We start from the raw sequence: 18250 nt of genomic DNA, 5'->3' as shown, positions 1-18250 counted from the left end.
TCCCATGTACTCTCTGTAAAGCACCAGTTCAATTGGCAGCCAAACAGGCCCAGAGCATAATACTACCACCACCATGCTTGACGGTAGGAACTGTGTTCCTAGGTTTAAAGGTCTCACCTTTTCTCCTCCAAACAGGGTTGCATAATCATTCCCCGCCTCTTGACATCCAAATCGCTGCCGTTGTGTCCTTGGGCAGGACACTTCACCCTTGCCCCCGGTGCCGCTCACACTGGTGAATGAATGATGAATGAATGATAGGTGGTGGTCGGAGGGGCCGTAGGCGCAAACTGGCAGCCTCGCTTCCGTCAGTCTACTCCAGGGCAGCTGTGGCTACAAATGTAGCTTACCACCACCAGGTGTGAATGAATGATGGGTTCCCACTTCTCTGTGAGCGCAAAAAGCGCAATATAAAATCTAATCCATTATTATTATTATTATTATTACATGTCCCTTGGCAAGTTTCACTGCAATAAGGCACTTTTGTTTGCCATCCACAAGCTTCTGGCAAGCTCAATTTTTGTTTCATCTGACCACATAACTTTCCTCCAGAAGGTCAGTGATGTCAGTTGAAACAAAAAATGAGCTGTTTGGCCACAATACCCAGCAATAATTTTGGGAGGAGGAAAGGTGAGGCCTTTAAACCCAGGAACACCATTCCTACCATCAAGCATGGTGGTAGTGGTATTAAGCTTGGGGCCTGTTTTGCTGCCAATGGAACTGGTGCTTTACAGAGAGTAAATGGGACAAGGAGGATTACCTCCAAAAAATTCAGGATAACCTAAAATCATCAGCCCGGAGGTTGGGTCTAGGCGCAGTTGGGTGTTCCAACAGGACAATGACCCCAAACACACGTCACAAGTGGTAAAGGAATGGCTAAATCAGGCTAGAATTAAGGTTTTAGAATGGTCTTCCAAATGTGTGGACAATGCTGAAGAAACAAGTCCATGTCAGAAAACCAACAAATTTAGCTGAACTGCACCAATTTTGTCAGGAGGAGTGGTCAAAAATTCAACCAGAAGCTTGTGGATGGCTACCAATAGCTCCTTATTGCAGTGAAACTTGCCAAGGCACATGTAACCAAATATTAACATTGCTGTATGTATACTTTTGACCCAGCAGATTTGGTCACATTTTCAGTAGACTCATAATAAATTCAGAAAAGAACCAAACTTCATGAATGTTTTTTTGTGACCAACAAGTATGTGCTCCAATCACTCTATCACAAAAAATAAGAGTTGTAGAAATTATTGGAAACTCAAGACAGCCATGACATTATGTTCTTTACAACTGTGTGTGTGTATATATATATTATATATACAGTATATGCACGCACACACACACAACTGTGTGTGTGTATACATATATATATACATACACACACACACACACATACATATGTTATATGTACGGTATAGTAGGGTTGTACGGTATACCGGTACCAATGGAAGTACCGCGATAGTAATGAATTAAAATAGGAATACTGCCTCTGAAAAATACGGTACTTTTTTTCTTAAAGGGGAATACCACTTTCTTTGGAATTTTGCCTATCGTTCACAATCATTACGAAAGACATGACGACAGATGGAGTTGTATTTTTTAATGCATTCCAAATATTAAATAAACGTAAATAAGTCCTCTATTCCGTCCACAAAACCCAATTAAAAACATCCAAAAAGCGCCATCAATACTCCATTTACATTTCGTGACTTGAATATTAACCAAGTAGTAGTGATATTGTTATAAGTTCTAACCCTGACAAACTATTTATAGCGGCGCCTTGATCACTACCGTGTGTCCCTATGTTTATGTCATCGAGTGGTCTGCTGTTTCTTAGCCTCCTTGCTCCCTGTAAGTTTATTGTAGATCATAAATCCTGCCTCTCACCTGGAAGGTAGATGACTGAGGATGTAACCTGACAAGTTGGTACACTTTGTACACTGCAGGACGAAGCGCTTGACTAGGAGGATATAAGACAAACCCCGTTTCCATATGAGTTGGGAAATTGTGTTAGATGTAAATATAAACAGAATACAATGAATTGCAAATCATTTTCAACCCATATTCAGTTGAATATGCTACAAAGACAACATATTTGATGTCCAAACTGATAAACTTTTTTTTTTTGCAAATAATCATTAACTTTAGAATTTGATGCCAGCAACACGTGACAAAGAAGTTGGGAAAGGTGGCAATAAATACTGATAAAGTTGAGGAATATTATATTTGGAACATCCCACATGTGTGCAGGCTAATTGGGAACAGGTGGGTGCCATGATTGGGTATAAAAACAGCTTCCCAAAAAATGCTCAGTCTTTCACAAGAAAGGATGGGGCGAGGTACACCCCTTTGTCCACAACTGCGTGAGCAAATAGTCAAACAGTTTAAGAACAACGTTTCTCAAAGTGCAATTGCAAGAAATGTAGGGATTTCAACATCTACGGTCCATAATATCATCAAAAGGTTCAGAGAATCTGGAGAAATCACTCCACGTAAGCGGCATGGCCGGAAACCAACATTGAATGACCGTGACCTTCGATCCCTCAGACGGCACTGTATCAAAAACCGACATCAATCTCTAAAGGATATCACCACATGGGCTCAGGAACACTTCAGAAAACCACTGTCACTAAATACAGTTCGTCGCTACATCTGTAAGTGCAAGTTAAAGCTCTACTATGCAAAGTGAAAGCCATTCATCAACAACATCCAGAAACGCCGCCGGCTTCTCTGGGCCCGAGATCATCTAAGATGGACAGATGCAAAGTGGAAAAGTGTTCTGTGGTCTGACGAGTCCACATTTCAAATTGTTTTTGGAAATATTCGACATCGTGTCATCCGGACCAAAGGGGAAGCAAACCATCCAAACTGTTATCGACGCAAAGTTCAAAAGGCAGCATCTGTGATGGTATCGGGGTGCATTAGTGCCCAAGGCATGGGTAACTTACACATCTGTGAAGGCACCATTAATGCTGAAAGGTACATACAGGTTTTGGAACAACATATGCTGCCATCTAAGCGCCGTCTTATTTCAGCAAGACAATGCCAAGCCACATTCAGCACGTGTTACAACAGCGTGGCTTCGTAAAAAGAGAGAAGAGGTACTTTCCTGGCCCGCCTGCAGTCCAGACCTGTCTCCCATCAAAAATGTGTGGCGCATTATGAAGCGTAAAATACGACAGCGGAGACCCCGGACTGTTGAACGACTTGAGCTCTACATAAAACAAGAATGGGAAAGAATTCCACTTTCAAAGCTTCAACAATTAGTTTCCTCAGTTCCCAATTGTTTATTGAGTGTTGTTAAAAGAAAAGGTGATGTAACACAGTGGTGAACATGCCCTTTCCCAACTACTTTGGCACGTGTTGCAGCCATGAAATTCTAAGTTAATTATTATTAGCAAAACAAAAAAAAAAGTTTATGAGTTTGAACATCAAATATCTTGTCTTTGTAGTGCATTCAATTGAATATGGGTTGAAAAGGATTTGCAAATCATTGTATTCCGTTTATATTTACATTTAACACAATTTCCCAACTCATATGGAAACGGGGTTTGTAGATCACCGCTAACAGCAAGCTGGCGCGCCTGGATGTAAACAAATGAGTGGATCGATATAAACATCGACTGTAACAATACCAACTACAAGAGCCGTATATAGTCGGTACTACAATGTTTACATCAATAGTTTTATTACCACAAAATCGTTTTTCGTTTTATTGTTTATAAACTCAGGAAATATGTCCCTGGACACAGGATAACTTTAATTATGACCAATGCATGACCCTGTAACTATTTGTTACTGGATTAATAACAAACATATGTAGTATCATCCAAAACGTATGTAAAGTATCAAACAACAGAAGAATAAGTGATTCTTACATTTTAACAGAGTAGGTAGAACATGTTTAAACTGAAAGTAACCATATCCATCCATCCATCCATTTTCTACAGCTTGTCCCTCATAATTTTGACAAAATAATAGAATGGGAAATAATGTTACTGCATAAACCAGCAGCCAATTAGGAGCCTTTGTTTGCTTACTTACTACTAAAACAGAAGTTGTCTAGTATGTTTATTATCTTATTTCATGCCAAAACTGTTCATAGATTGCAGTAAGAAGCACATTTTAAAGCATCATTACATTACATTTTCTGTTAAAATAAAGCCAATGATGAATATTTGGTGGTCCCCCCCATTTTTTTTTTCTTTTAGAAAAAATGGTATCAAAGTACATTTTGGCACTAGAATATATCAAGACAACACGATCCATCCATCCCTGCATTTTCTACCGCTTGTCCCTTTTTTGGGGTCGCTGGAGCCTATCTCAGCTGCATTCGGCGACTTGTCCAGGGTGTACCCCGCCTTCCGCCCAAATGCAGCTGAGAAGACAACACTACATTATAAAAAAAAAATCCTATTTTTATGGTTAATTTACTCTAAATTTCTACTGTAATTTTTCTGTTTTTTTTAAATAGTTTATAAAACTGTAGAACTGAAGACATTATCTGTAAATAAACAATCTGCCTGTTATTTTAAGTAATATGCCAGTAATGACAAACTATGTATATTTCCAATTTTTTTACAGAAAAATACCAAATTAATAATACATCGCATTTTCTGTTTTCTTAAATTACTTTCGAATTCATGTAATATTACGATATTTTTCCGTAAAACGTTTCATGGAAATTTCTGTAATTATGTTTTTGATCATTATTTGGTTTACAATGTTTTACTTTAATTGTATGGTTTTCGTTTGGCAGCCGTAGCTGCCAGTAGATGACCGTTTTTTTACAGAATTTTTTTTTACAGTGTAATATATGGAAATACATATATGCGCACACACACACACACACACACACACAGAAAATTATATATATATACCTGCATACTTAGGCTGGGGGCAGCACGGTGGAACAGGGGTTAGTGCGTGTGCACAATACGAAGGTCCTGAGTTCAATCCTGGGCTCGGGATCTTTCTGTGTGGAGTTTGCATGTTCTCTCCGTGACTGCGTGGGTTCCCTCCGGGTACTCCGGCTTCCTCTCACATCCAAAGACATGCACCTGGGGATAGGTTGATTGGCAACACTAAATTGGCCCTAGTGTGTGAATGTGAGTGTGAATGTTGTCTGTCTATCTGTGTTGGCCCTGCGATGAGGTGGCGACTTGTCCAGGGTGTACCCCGCCTTCCGCCCGAATGCAGCTGAGATAGGCTCCAGCACCCGACCCTTGATCCACGACCTCGAAAGGGACAAGCGGTAGAAAATGGATGGATGGATGGATACTTAGGCTGTCAATTTTTTTTTTTTAATCAAATTAATCACATTTTGGAATTTGGATTAATCATGATTAATGAAAGGTGATGACTCGCTTGCCTAATTAACATGTGCTTAAGAAAAGACCCCAATATTTGGACACAAATGCAATTTCCTTGTCAGAATATCAGAGTCTTTCAGGTGCACTTTGGCAAAGTTTAATGAAGGAATGGCCTCCGTCTGGTCACTCCACTATACAGGCCTGATTGGTGGTTTGCTGCAGAGGTGGTTGTTCTTCTGGATGGTTCTCCTCTCTCCACAGAAAAATGCTGTAGCTCTGACAGAGTGATCATCGGGTTCTTGGTCACCTCCCTGACTGGACTAAGATGAATGCAGCAATGTACAGAGACATCCTGGACGAAAACCAACGATTCCCATCCAACCTGATGGAGCTTGAGAGGTGCTGCAAAGAGGAATGGGAAACTACCCAAAGATAGGTGTGCCAAGCTTGTGGCATCGCATTCAAAAAGACTTGAGGCTGTAATTGCTGCCAAAGGTGCATCAACAAAGTATTGAGCAAAGGGTCTGATATATATATATATATATATATATATATATATATATATATATATATATATATATATATATATATATATATACATACAGTGAGTAGAAGGTCAGAAAAAAATAAGTTAAAATGAAAAATCTAATAACATTTAAAAAATAAGTCCAATAAGACAGGTCAGATCCATTACTGTTTTTATTCCTGAAATGAAAAAACTTTAATTGATTGATTTTGTTGGGCAGAACCAACATTTGAAACTTTTTGAAGCTGGCATGAAGCCAGTTAAATTAGTATATGAGGTGGCGACTTGTCCAGGGTGTACCCCGCCTTCCGCCCGATCGTAGCTGAGATAGGCTCCAGCGCCCCCCGCGACCCCAAAGGGAATAAGCGGTAGAAAATGGATGGATGGATTCAAGATTACATCATTGTGCTTAGATACGAAATAACTCTCGGCTGTTTCAACACTGAAGTGCACACACGCGCATCAGCGGCAGCGCATGCTAGATCACCAAAAGGTGCACTTTTCTTTTCAATGTCAGCGCATTTTACTTTAACGATTCATCGGAGCAACAAAATACAAATTGGTGCCTTTTTCTAATCAAAATAATGGAGTTAATCGACAAATCATTGCAGCCATGGGCGTGTGTGACCCTGGGGAACATGCTTCCAACCCTGTTTTAAAAATCTGTGCACTACAGAACGTGCTCATTGTAGCCATTAATGCTGACTTCTTAATTTTGGTTTAAAAATAATTCTGCACAAATTGTTTTATTCATCTTTTTTTGTAGGTTAAAATGTGCGTCTGAGTTAATGCTGCTGATCAGTTTGATTGTATTATTATTTACTGTGTTTATTTTATTTTTCAGTATCAAATGGCTCAAATCGGTCAAAAAATGTTTATAGTTTAAATAAGGATTACATTTTTTTTCCCCAGGCAAATTGACACTAAATCTTTTCTATTACAGACTGAAAAATTATGTTAGTTATTCTTTGTTATAAGTTGATTTATAGTTATTTCTTTCTTGTTGCAGAGGTGTACTTCTAACACTTTTATAACCGATGATACATTTATAGCCGCGGCAAACAGTGGGGAACAGGCAGTAGCACTCAGTTGTAATACACTTTTCCACCACTTGTGGCAGTAATGACAATATCGAGCAAACGTCTGGAGCTAAAGTGAAACAATTAGCACTAAATTATTTCTCAAACAGTTTGGCTTTAAATAGGCATTCTATAACCCAAAGAAACACCTTAATTTGATCGTGAAAATTCAGAAGAACACACCTGGATTATGTAATTGGAAACCTGATCTCTAGAGGAGAGGGGACGCTGCGTGTCGCACATCTGCCAGTCTCAAAACGCAGTATACAACCCAGAAGCAGATACCATCCATCCATCCATTTTCTACCGCTTGTCCCTTTTGGACCATTCAATAAAAACGTAGCAACAATTGTCATGGAGGAGACTGTCTATTTGCTTCTCAAATTAAAAGAAAATAACAGTCGAAGTGCATCGATGATAGAAAAAAAGAAAACATTTATTCAAACAAAATAAAGGAAATGTAGAATGCCGGTTTAATTTGGACTCGTGAAGAAATACAAAATAAATGAAAGAATTAAGCACGTATTATATAGTACAAGGGGAATAATAAAGAGTACACAAACCTCTTCATGCTGCATTTGTGCACTACCAATTTATTAACAATAACTCTGTATTCCACACAAATGGCAAGATAGTCCAGAACAATATCCAGAACAATATCATCTGGAAACGGTCTTTTCCTTCGGATTTAAAACTCCTTCCATCGATCCACAGAGCATTATCAATGAACTCCGAGACATTGTTTTCATGATTCGACGTCTGGAAATTCCTTCAAAACAACTCTCTGCCGCCGGTATTTCTTCACTTCGGACCTGCATCCGCCCTGATACATTCTTGGTAGTAGCGTCATGTTCGTAGTGCAATCTAAGATCATTTCTTGATGCTGTCTACTATTTAACACCAACATAGCCATTAGAGACGTAATATTTGTAATCTGTGCCAATATTACAGCGGTCATCACAACAGAGTTTGGCTGTTAACTTGTTAGGAGCCACATACGCCTAGTGTGACGTCATAGGTCAAACGGAAAATAAATACACAGTATTTATCCGCAATCAAAATAAATGAGGACCCCCCAGTGTACGAGAAACACACAGTGTATGACCAATAGTCACATTAGAGAGTGTACATGGACACTTGAACTTCACACGTAGGTGTGAAAATATAAACTAACTTTTTGAGAAATCAGACTAATTTAGTGCATGGAAACATAGCCATTGGCTCAGTTTACACTGGACACCAAATCTGATTTTTTTGGCACGCAAGTGGCACAGGTCCGATATTTTTTGCCAGTCTTACACTCCAAAGTGCTTTAAATCTGATCTTTTTGCATCAGATTTGAGCCAAATAGTTTAGAATCTGATCTTTTCATATGGGACTGCAGTCTCAACGACAATGCGACCGGTTTGCAACTCTTACATCATCTTTGGTCGAGCTAAGTCATTTGTGCGCGCAGGAATAGACTGAAAGAAAATCACTTTCTTTTTTAAAAAGTATTGTTCGTGAAACGTATCGTAACCCATGTATCGAAATTCATATTGGATCGCCATTAAAAGGTAGAGATGCACACCCCTGTTATTTATTATTCGTTTAGTTATAATGCATTTCTTCTGCACGGTGGTACAGGGGTTAGTGCGTGTGCCTCACAATATGAAGGTCCTGGAGTTTGCATATTCTCCCCGTGACTGTGTGGGTTCCCTCCGGGTACTCCGGCTTCCTCCCACCTCCAAAGACATGCACCCGGGATAAGTTGATTGGTAACACTAAATCGGCCCTAGTGTGTGAATGTGCGTGTTGGCCCTGTGATGAGGTGGCGACTTGTCCAGGGTGTAGCCCGTCTTCCGCCCAATTGCAGCTTGGATAGGCCTCAGCATCCGAAAGGGACAAGCAGTAGAAAATGGATGGATGTATTTATTTCAGCACTTTAACACGGAGTAGTATGTAAATTTATTTTCATTAGTTTTTATGAGTCACTTCTTTTGCAGTATATTAGATTGTTTGATTTGACATTTGTGTAATCAGCCTGACCTAAGCCCTGGTAATAAACTTTGTGATTAACACATGCTTTCAAAGCATTTGACAGGGTTTAACCTGTTAAACAGTAAGTAGGTTAAATATAATTATTGAATACAATTCAAATCAAGAGTAAGATTACTAATTCAGTGTTAATATTCAAGTGGCCCATGGGTTCCTCTGCAAAGGAAAAGTTGGGGCCCTAGGTCAAAATGGTTAAGAACCCCTGGTTTAATGCAGCGTTAGATTTGTAACATTAAGTTATTTTCAGTGATGAAGTCAGAATTGACAAATTCTTCAATTTATTATCAAAGCAATTACAAATGTGGACATACAGCAATTAATAAATGGCTACAGGTAATCCTTTTTTATTTCAATTTGACACTTATCTGCTCAGGGACTCTTTCAGCTGCTCATACATCCTCTGGTCCTGCAAGGTACAAATACGACACTTTGACTACACCATTGAAGGTTGTGAAGTTTAGTATTTGTTGTTTGCTTTTCAGCACAGTGTCAACCAGTGGAACCCGTGTTGTCGATCCCGCAAATGGTGGCAAACATGCCCCTCCAAAAAGCCCTAGAAATGTCAATTTGTGATCCTTTAAACACTATATAATACATACTTGCCAACCTTGAGACCTCCGATTTCGGAGGTATATATATATATATATATATATATATATATATATATATATATATATATATATATATACTGTATATATATGTATATATATATATATATATATATATATATATATATATATATATATATAAATAAGAGAAATACTTGAATTTCAGTGTTCATTTATTTACACATATACACACACATAACACTCATCTACTCATTGTTGAGTTAAGGGTTGAATTGTCCATCTTTGTTCTATTCTCTGTCACTATTTTTCTAACCATGCTGAACACCCTCTCTGATGATGCATTCTGCTTCGTCTCCTTATTGTGTGCGCAGTTGTGCACTGCACTCTCTAAAAGCCGTAGATGTTATTGTCACATATGCATGTACAGTAGATGGCAGTATTGCCCTGTTTAAGAGTGTCACAACATTGCTGTTTACGGCAGACGAACTGCTTTAAAGGGAAAAGAAAACGTGACTGCTGTTGGTGTGTGTTGTTGCCGCGCTGGGAGGACGTTAATGAAACTGCCTAACAATAAACCCACATAAGAAACTAAGAACTCGCCCTCGATCATTCTACAGTTATAACGTGATTGGGCAGGCACGCTGTTTATATTGTGGGAAAGCGGACGTGAAAACAGGCTGTCGACACGTCACTCAGGTCCGCCTGAATTTCGGGAGATTTTCGGGAGAAAATCTGTCCCGGGTGGTTTTCGGGAGAAGCGCTGAATTTCGGGAGTCTCCCGGAAAATCCGGGAGGGTTGGCAAGTATGATGTAATACACCTCTCCTAGTTATTATGCATATTTTAAATCAAGTTTTACACAATAAGAAACAATTAGAGGCACACAGTACACAACAAGACATCTTGTCTAAACATCTACTTACTGGAAAATGTTCGGTGAATTAACTTGTGAAACTGCGCCCTCTGCTGAAGTCATAGCTGGACTGTTTTTTCCTCCAAAGTACTTTATATTTAACTTAGAATAAAAATGATAACTATTTACAATTTGAAGCACCAAAAAGAAGTAAGCAAATATGCAAGGGAGTGAATGCCGAACCGCAAATAATTGGTTATCAAGTGTATTGTTAACTTCGTTATCGCTTGCATGTTTTTGCAACTAACAAAATGGACCCATTTAAAATTGAAAACCATGTCAACAAATTGCCATAGGTTAAAAAATCCTTCATCACTCAGAGGTGCATGCTGAATATCGGACAGATAATTGAGGAAAGAGGAATTATGACGTCATATCGATAGATCTTATAACATTGAAATATTTCAAAAAAAACATTGCAATGAGACAAGATTACCTGTACTGTGCTGTAGGTGGGTAAGGGTGAGTAAAATAAAGCGCTGCTTTCTTCCTACCTGTGTCGTGCTGTAAACATTCCCTAAACTCATTGTAAACATGGCGTCAATCATGTGGGACTTCTTTACTGTTTTAGAGGAAGACATTTTGCGGCTATTTGCACTAAATGTACTGCAAAGTCTAAGTCAAACATTCTATCAGGATGGAATAAAAAAAACTCGAGCTACAACACATCCATTACCCAGATCAAAGTCACAACATAATGTGCAAGCATTGACTAATTTTACTTTTATGCCGACAACCGCTTCTGTCAACGCAGGATAGTCAATCCAAGAGACTTAAACGGGTTCCACTGTGCAATAAATTTAAAACCTGAGGCATGGTTCTTACTGAAAATTCAGCATCAAGCAATCTCATTGGACGCTTAAAGGTAGCCAAAGTTCTTGCACTTTTTAAATCTCTTACCTTTTTTGACACAGAAGGTCGAACCTTCTTGAAAGCCTCTTCAAAGTTGTGTTTGCCCACTCTTATGTCTGCTACAAAGCCAGAAGAAAATGTGTGACCTGTGAAACAATAAATAAACATCCTTATCATTTAACAGCCTTGACTTAAATATACTTACTTTTTACCTTAGCTACTGTTAATTGCGGTATCCTTCACAATATTTCAGTTTACATTGTAAAAGTAGAAAACGAACTAGAACTATAATCACTTAAATAATATATACATTACCAGAGGAAGATGGTGGGGTGCACTGGGATTTCAGGTAGGCCTTCAAGGCATTGACAGATGCTTCCCTCACTAACGCAGTCAGGTCGGCACCACTATAGTGATAGATTACAAACATTATAAATGATAAATGGGTTATACTTGTATTACCACATTCACCCATTCACACACACATTCACACACTGATGGCGGGAGCTGCCATGCAAGGCGCTAACCAGCAGCCATCAGGAGCAAGGGGTGAAGTGTCTTGCCCAAGGACACAACGGACGTGACTAGGATGGTAGAAGGTGGGGATTGAACCCCAGTAACCAGCAACACTCCGATTGCTGGCACGGCCACTCTACCAACTTCGCCATTTAATATACATATACACATATATATACATACATATATACAAATATAAATTCATAAATATACATATATACACAAACACACACACACACACACACACACACACACATATATATATATATATATATATATATATATATATATATATATATATATATATATATATATATATATATATATATATATCAGTTGTTCTTTACCTATTTTTAACATTTTCTGGAAGTTTCATAAAAATCCGCCCATAACTTGAGTTATTTTGCTAACTAACTAATTGACAAAACAACAATTAAATAACCTACTGGCTGAGGTAATATACAGTTTGTGACCAACACAAATCAGTTTTAAGAATAACGCTTAAGAAAGCTGTTAAAAAAAGAGCTCTTAAAAGCTCTTAAGAAAGGCAACTGAATCTTCTGAATTTTCAGTATGTGGCGCACTTGGTAAAAGTTTGGTTTAAAGGGGAACATTATCACAATTTCAGAAGGGTTAAAACCATTAAAAATCAGTTCCCAGTGGCTTATTTTATTTTTCGAAGTTTTTTTCAAAATTTTACCCATCACGCAATATCCCTAAAAAAAGCTTCAAAGTGCCTGATTTTAACCATCGTTATATACACCCGTCCATTTTCCTGTGACGTCACATAGTGATGCCAACACAAACAAACATGGCGCATAGAACAGCAAGCTATAGCGACATTAGCTCGGATTCAGACTCGGATTTCAGCGGCTTAAGCGATTCAACAGATTACGCATGTATTGAAACGGATGGTTGTAATGTGGAGGCAGGTAGCGAAAACGAAATTGAAGAAGAAACTGAAGCTATTGAGCCATATCGGTTTGAACCGTATGCAAGCGAAACCGACGAAAACGACACGACAGCCAGCTACACGGGAGAAAGCGAGGACGAATTCGGCGATCGCCTTCTAACCAACGATTGGTATGTGTTTGTTTGGCATTAAAGGAAACTAACAACTATGAACTAGGTTTACAGCATATGAAATACATTTGGCAACAACATGCACTTTGAGAGTGCAGACAGCCCAATTTTCATCAATTAATATATTCTGTAAACATACCCTCATCCGCGCTCTTTTCCTGAAAGCTGATCTGTCCAGTTTTGAAGTTGATGTCAGCAGGCCAGGGAAGCTAGGGTCGATATTCTTCTCTTGATCATCTTCGGTGGCATAAGGGACGGTGTGAGCCAAGACATCCAGGGGGTTTAGCTCGCTCGTCTGCGGGAACAAACTTTGCTTGCCGTGCTACCGAGGTCCTTTGTCCCTGAATTGCTCACACACTCCGGCAGATTCAATGGGGGTCTGGCGGCAGATTTCTTTGACTTTATCGTTGGAAATGCATCTGCTTTGAGTGTCGCAGGATATCCACACATTCTTGCCATCTCTGCAAGAATGTGTGGATAACTTTCGTCGGTAAAGTGTGCGGAACAAAAGTCCAATTTCTTGCCACTTTCGCATCTTTGGGCCACTGGTGCAACTTGAATCCGTCCCTGTTCGTGTTGTTACACCCGCCGACAACACACCGATGAGGCATGATGTCTCCAAGGTACGGAACACAGTCGAAAAAACGGAAAATAACAGAGCTGATTTGACTCGGTGTTTGAGAAAATGGCGGATTGCTTCCCGATGTGACGTCACAACGTGACGTCATCGCCCCGAGAGCGAATATTAGAAAGGCGTTTAATTCGCCAAAATTCACCCATTTAGAGTTCGGAAATCGGTTAAAAAAAAAGAAGGTATTTTTTCTGCAACATCAAGGTATATATTGACGCTTACGTAGGTCTGGTGATAATGTTCCCCTTTAAGAGTTGATGATTTTGAGACTTACGTAAAACAGTCACATCGTTCATCAAAGGCAACCTCTTCCAGACGGACATCTTGCTCCAGCTGAGGTTTGGTTCTTCCCTACAACAAATAAAAGTTCACATGAACACCTACTTTATCTTCATTTAATATCGGGAAGATTTCTTTAGGTACACCTTACAAAGTACATGTTAAGTTTTTGTCTCTTTCTTTACAGTACTGTGCAACACATTTAAGTAGTAATTTAGTTTCATGTTTTGACCACAATGCAAATAAAGCTTTCATACATGCACACATCTTTCAACCAAGGGTTTACCAACTAAAAAATAAATGAGTAATTTTTGTTCAAAATGTAATGCTAGTGTGAATGGTTGTCTGTAATGAGGTGGGGACTTGTCCAGGGTGTACGGTGCCTTCCACCTGAGTGCAGCTGGGATAAGCTCCAGCCCCCCGCAACTCCAAGAGGGATAAGCGGTATTATATGGATGGATGGAAGCGCTGCAGTCAAATCCAAGTTAATACTTCAAAGCTTTTATTCTGAAGCTTACTTTGCACTGAACAGGAAGTGACAGTGTGCATGTTTTATTGTGGTGTAAAGTAGGCAGTAGCCACTCCACTGTTTGGTTGCTGCTTAGTGATAATGATAAAGTCAATACTACCACACGTCAACATAAACCAACCATTTTCTAAAGAAATAATCCTGTTGGGTTTCACGTTTTATGTCAACATAAGTGGGACCGACTTAAATAGGTTCCACTGGATACAGCTCAAGTTAATTTGAATTCTCTCCAACAGCAACATACACATAACATAACATATAGTTCTGTATCGGTCCAGTCAATAAGAACATGGTAATCAACCAGTTAACATTCTAGTCTAATGCACTGGCATTTTAGCGTACCTTTGTAATGGTGAGCAGAATTGCGTGGCGATCAGCAGGAGGTGGCAGACCCACATACAGTGTTTTATCTAGGCGACCTGGCCTCAGTATGGCAGGATCAATTATGTCTGGAATAAGGCAAAACATATTTTTCAAAGAGTCAATAATATGTGCAGCCTTCCAGTTTAGCACAATATGTCTTCTAGCTAACAAAGTAGTGAATGCCACTAGATTTTTTTTGTTTTGCTAGGAGAAGATGACAGAGGGGCTACCCGGAATAGTCCACTTAAAAGATTCGGTTCAATCCGCCAATTACCAAATACAAAGTATAAAAACAATTCTGTCCAATAACTGCACAGGGATGTGCAGAGCCAAACATATGTATTAAGTTAGCCGGAGACTGTTGGCACGGATCACATGATTCAGATATTCCGTCATACATCTTAGCTAGTCTAATCTTGGTATAAGTACAATGTATTAGCTTGCATTGAATGAGGCTGAGTCTTGCACAAATAGAAGACTTAAGAACGCTACTTAAAATCTCTGTCCAGCTATCCTCAGATAGGGTCACTCCTAAATCCTTTGCACAAAGTGACTTAATTTCAATTGGAAAACAACGCGTAAAAGAAAAATTTGGTTATAAATAAGTGTAATTAATCCTTTTAAAGTTGAAAGCGGTGTCAGAAAAACATCTAAAACTGTCAGTCAGCAAATCTGGAAACCTAGAGAAAGCATTACGAACAACTGTGGATCTGTAGATATCTGAAGTGTTGATTAAGGAGTGAAAATGTATCACAAAGTTGCTAGAAAGAGGCAAGAAAATATTTATTGTTGTTGATCCCCATCTTAAAAAGGAACCATCAACAAGAGAGAGAGGGAAAGCATGTTTAGCAGTGATGGGTGCAAGACTTAACAGTCTGCAAGCCAAGAAATAGTCTGCAAGCCAAAAGAGCGCTTAAACTAAACCCAGGTCCTAAATGAGGTTTTTACGTTTGGATTTTTCGTAAACGCGTATGTTGATACATGTATATATATATATATATATATATATATATATATATATATATATATATATATATATATATATATATATATACACACACATATCATAAGTTTACATACCCTGGGAGAATTTATGATTTCTTGGCCATTTTTCAGAGAATATGAATGATAACACAAAAACCTTTCTTCCACTCACGCTTAATGGTTGTGTGAAGCTATTTATTGGCAAACAACTGTGTTTACTCTTTTCAAATCAAAATGACAAAAGAAAGTACCCAAATGACCCTGATCAAAAGTTTACATACCCCAGTGACTTTGATCTGATAACATGCACAAAAGTTGACACAAACAGGTTTGAATGGCTTATTAAGGTTCCAATCCTCACCTGTGACCTGTTTGTTTGTAATTAATGTGTGTGTATAAAAGGTCAGTGAGTTTCTGGGCTTCTGACAGACCATTGCATCTTTCATCCAGTGCTGCACAGATGTTTCTGGATTCTGAGTCATCGGGAAGGCAAAATAATTGTCAAAGGATCTGCGAGAAAAGGTAATTGAACTGCACAAAACAGGAAAGGGGTATAAAAAGATATCCAAGGAATTGAGAATGCCAATCAGCAGTGTTCAAACGCTGATTAAGAAGTGGAAAATGAGGGATTCAGGTAGACCAGCAAAGATTTCAGCCACAACTGCCAGAAAAATTGTTGGAGATGCAAAGAAAAATCCACAAATAACTTCAGCTGGAATACAGGACTCTCTGAAAAATTGTGGTGTGGCTGTTTCAAGATGCACAATAAGGAGGCACTTGAAGAAAAATGGGCTGCATGGTCGAGTCGCCAGAAGAAAGCCATTTCTGCGCAAATGTCACAAAGTATACCGCTTACATTACGCCAAACAGCACAGAGACAAGCCTCAAAACTTCTGGAACAAAGTAATTTGGAGTGATGAGACCAAAATTGAACTTTTTGGCCACTCGACCATGCAGCCCATTTTTCTTCAAGTGCCTCCTTATTGTGCATCTTGAAACAGCCACACCACAATTCTCCCAGGGTATGTAAACTTATGAGCACAACTGTATATATATATATTATCATTGGCCCTCAACCAAATTCTTTAAACTTAATGTGGCCCCCGAGTCAAAAGGTTTGGGGACCGTTGTTCTACATAGTTCACTGACACATTTAAAATGCAGCTTAAAAGTTGTGAAAATGATGACACTTGATGAGAGTAATAATTCATATGACAAACAGTCAAAAAACTAACTGTCCATTTTAGCAAAACAACACTTTGCAGAGAGGATGTGAGGAAGTCGTCCTTCAATATAAAATCATGGCAATAATAACCTGGACTGTACAGCCACTGACAAAATTCACCTTTTATTAAATTGTTAGCCATTGGAAGAAAGGTTGAACAATACTTCATTATCACCAATTCTTCTTATGTCTTTGGATGAAGTCACAATTAAATGTGCAAGCAATGGCTAATTTTAGTTTTGAATTTGGTTATGTTGATGTGAGACAGTCTGAGGGGCGGATTGTATTCCAGTAATTAATAAAATTGCAGCTCGCGAGCGATTGGCTTGGCCACAACATAGTAATAATAAGGGCTGAAGTTTGCTGACCCACAAACTTGACATATCAATTTGTTTTTAAAAGAAAAGAAAAAGAAAAAAAAAAAAAAAACAGAAAAAAAACCCAAAGCTTAACTGACCAATGTGCTGTATGTCCATGTTCTACAATAGCATTGACTTATTTGTTATAAATATGCTTATAACGTGTTTAAAAACGCATCATAAAAAAAAACATTTACATGTTAAGTGTCAGTATGTAAGGTCATGTTCTTGTTTTTGTTCAGGTTTGACAAAAGCTGGATGGTTACCTGGTCTGTTGGTTGCAGCCATTATGAAGACTTGTCGCCGAGTTTCTAAACCATCCATCTCTGTGAGCAACTGGTTAACCACACGCACACTGGCTCCTGACTGAACAATAAAACAACAAAATACAAATGTCACAACACATCACACAGGACTGTAGCTTCGCTACATAAAAAATATTTTGTTTAAACCATGTTATGTAACATGAGTAGAAAGAATTCAATGACTTAACTTTCAAAACTTGCTGATACTTGGTGAGATGACATAATTCTCAGGACAAATATTTAAGAAATATGTAGAACAGACATTTGCTACCTCAAACGCCACATTCCAAGAGTCTGACAATCTTTTTTAAACTTCATTGCCGACCTTAAATGGAATGGAATGGATTAACCAAAGAAATCAAACAAAGCACCAATATGATTCAGTTTAAGAGACTGTTTAAACTACAAGTGTTCACAAAGTACACAGAACAAGAATTATGACGAACATCTTAAACCCTTTTTTTTTATTGAGACAAATATTATTTATGTATTTAATATTTGTTTGCTTACTATAATATATTATTTATTTATTTGTTCACTGTTCTGTTACAGAGAACAAGGAAATTTGATAAAATTGCTATGGTATGAAAAGGGGTAGGATTAAATAAACTCTGTTTCTTCCTACTCCTTTTTCGACGTGCTGTAATGAAACAACTGGGAATGTGTGATGCATTACATTGTATCGTATGCAT

At 38.5% G+C, this 18250-nt stretch overlaps 1 protein-coding gene across 3 annotated transcripts in view; it reads right to left on the bottom strand.

Annotated features, from left to right (window-relative positions):
* Nucleotides 1-7376: 7376 nt before the first annotated feature.
* nvl (nuclear VCP like) overlaps nt 7377-18250 on the bottom strand; it is a 64483-nt gene continuing 53609 nt past the window's right edge. For 2 of the 3 annotated variants that reach the window (XM_061964723.2, XM_061964736.2), the window contains 6 exons: nt 17520-17619; nt 14665-14771; nt 13789-13865; nt 11600-11691; nt 11333-11430; nt 7378-9357 (listed from right to left, as the gene is read on the bottom strand). In XM_061964723.2, the coding sequence (XP_061820707.2) occupies nt 9313-9357; nt 11333-11430; nt 11600-11691; nt 13789-13865; nt 14665-14771; nt 17520-17619 (519 nt within the window). In that variant the 3' untranslated portion in view covers nt 7378-9312. Of the gene's footprint in view, nt 9358-11332; nt 11431-11599; nt 11692-13788; nt 13866-14664; nt 14772-17519; nt 17620-18250 lie in introns of all 3 variants that reach the window. The other variant, XM_061964730.2, reaches the window with a different exon arrangement.

The sequence above is a fragment of the Nerophis lumbriciformis genome, linkage group LG02 (assembly GCF_033978685.3).
Source record: "Nerophis lumbriciformis linkage group LG02, RoL_Nlum_v2.1, whole genome shotgun sequence".
Classification (NCBI taxonomy): Eukaryota; Metazoa; Chordata; class Actinopteri; order Syngnathiformes; family Syngnathidae; genus Nerophis; species Nerophis lumbriciformis.
The sequence above is the reverse complement of the archived record's forward strand: the minus strand, read 5'-3'. Positions and strand labels throughout refer to the sequence as shown.